The sequence below is a fragment of the Fonticula alba genome (assembly GCF_000388065.1).
Source record: "Fonticula alba strain ATCC 38817 unplaced genomic scaffold supercont2.3, whole genome shotgun sequence".
NCBI classification, from domain to species: domain Eukaryota; order Rotosphaerida; family Fonticulaceae; genus Fonticula; species Fonticula alba.
This window is the reverse complement of record NW_009242973.1, coordinates 146557-147071: the sequence shown is the minus strand read 5'-3', so window position 1 is coordinate 147071 and position 515 is coordinate 146557. Positions and strand designations below refer to the sequence as shown.

The 515-nt window shown below is 66.6% G+C and overlaps 1 protein-coding gene across 1 annotated transcript in view; it reads right to left on the bottom strand.

Annotated features, from left to right (window-relative positions):
- Positions 1–10: 10 nt before the first annotated feature.
- H696_01846 (hypothetical protein) overlaps positions 11–515 on the bottom strand; it is a gene marked incomplete at both ends in the record, with an annotated part of 4744 nt that continues 4239 nt past the window's right edge. Inside the window, one exon of the mRNA XM_009495747.1 lies at positions 11–511. Coding sequence (XP_009494022.1) covers positions 11–511 — 501 coding nt within the window. The remainder of the gene's footprint in view (positions 512–515) is intronic.

Below are 515 nucleotides of genomic sequence, written 5' to 3'. Positions count from 1 at the left end.
GGGGGGATCCTCAGCGGCGGCGGTTGCGGCCGGCGTTACCGCGGCGGGCCTTGGTGTTGTTCTTGGCAGCGGGCTTCTTGGTGACAGCCTCGGAAGTGGTCTCGGAGCTCTCCTCGGCGATTTCAGTCTCCTCGGTCTCGGTGGCCTCGGTCTCCTCGGTCTCGGTCTCCTCAATCTCGGTGGCCTCGGTCTCGGTAGTCTCCTCGGTGGCCTCGGTCTCGGTAGTCTCCTCAGTGGCCTCGGTCTCGGTAGTCTCCTCAGTGGCCTCGGTCTCGGTGGACTCCTCGGCGGTCTCCTCAACGGCAACCTCCTCGACGGCAGTCTCCTCAGTGGCCTCCTCAGCGACCTCCTCGACGGCAACCTCCTCGGTGGTCTCCTCAGTGGCCTCGGTCTCAGTGGACTCCTCGGCGGCAACCTCCTCGGCGACCTCGGTCTCGGTGGTCTCCTCAGCGATCTCCTCGACGGCGACCTCCTCGGTAGCCTCCTCGACGGTGGTCTCCTCAGCGACCTCCTCG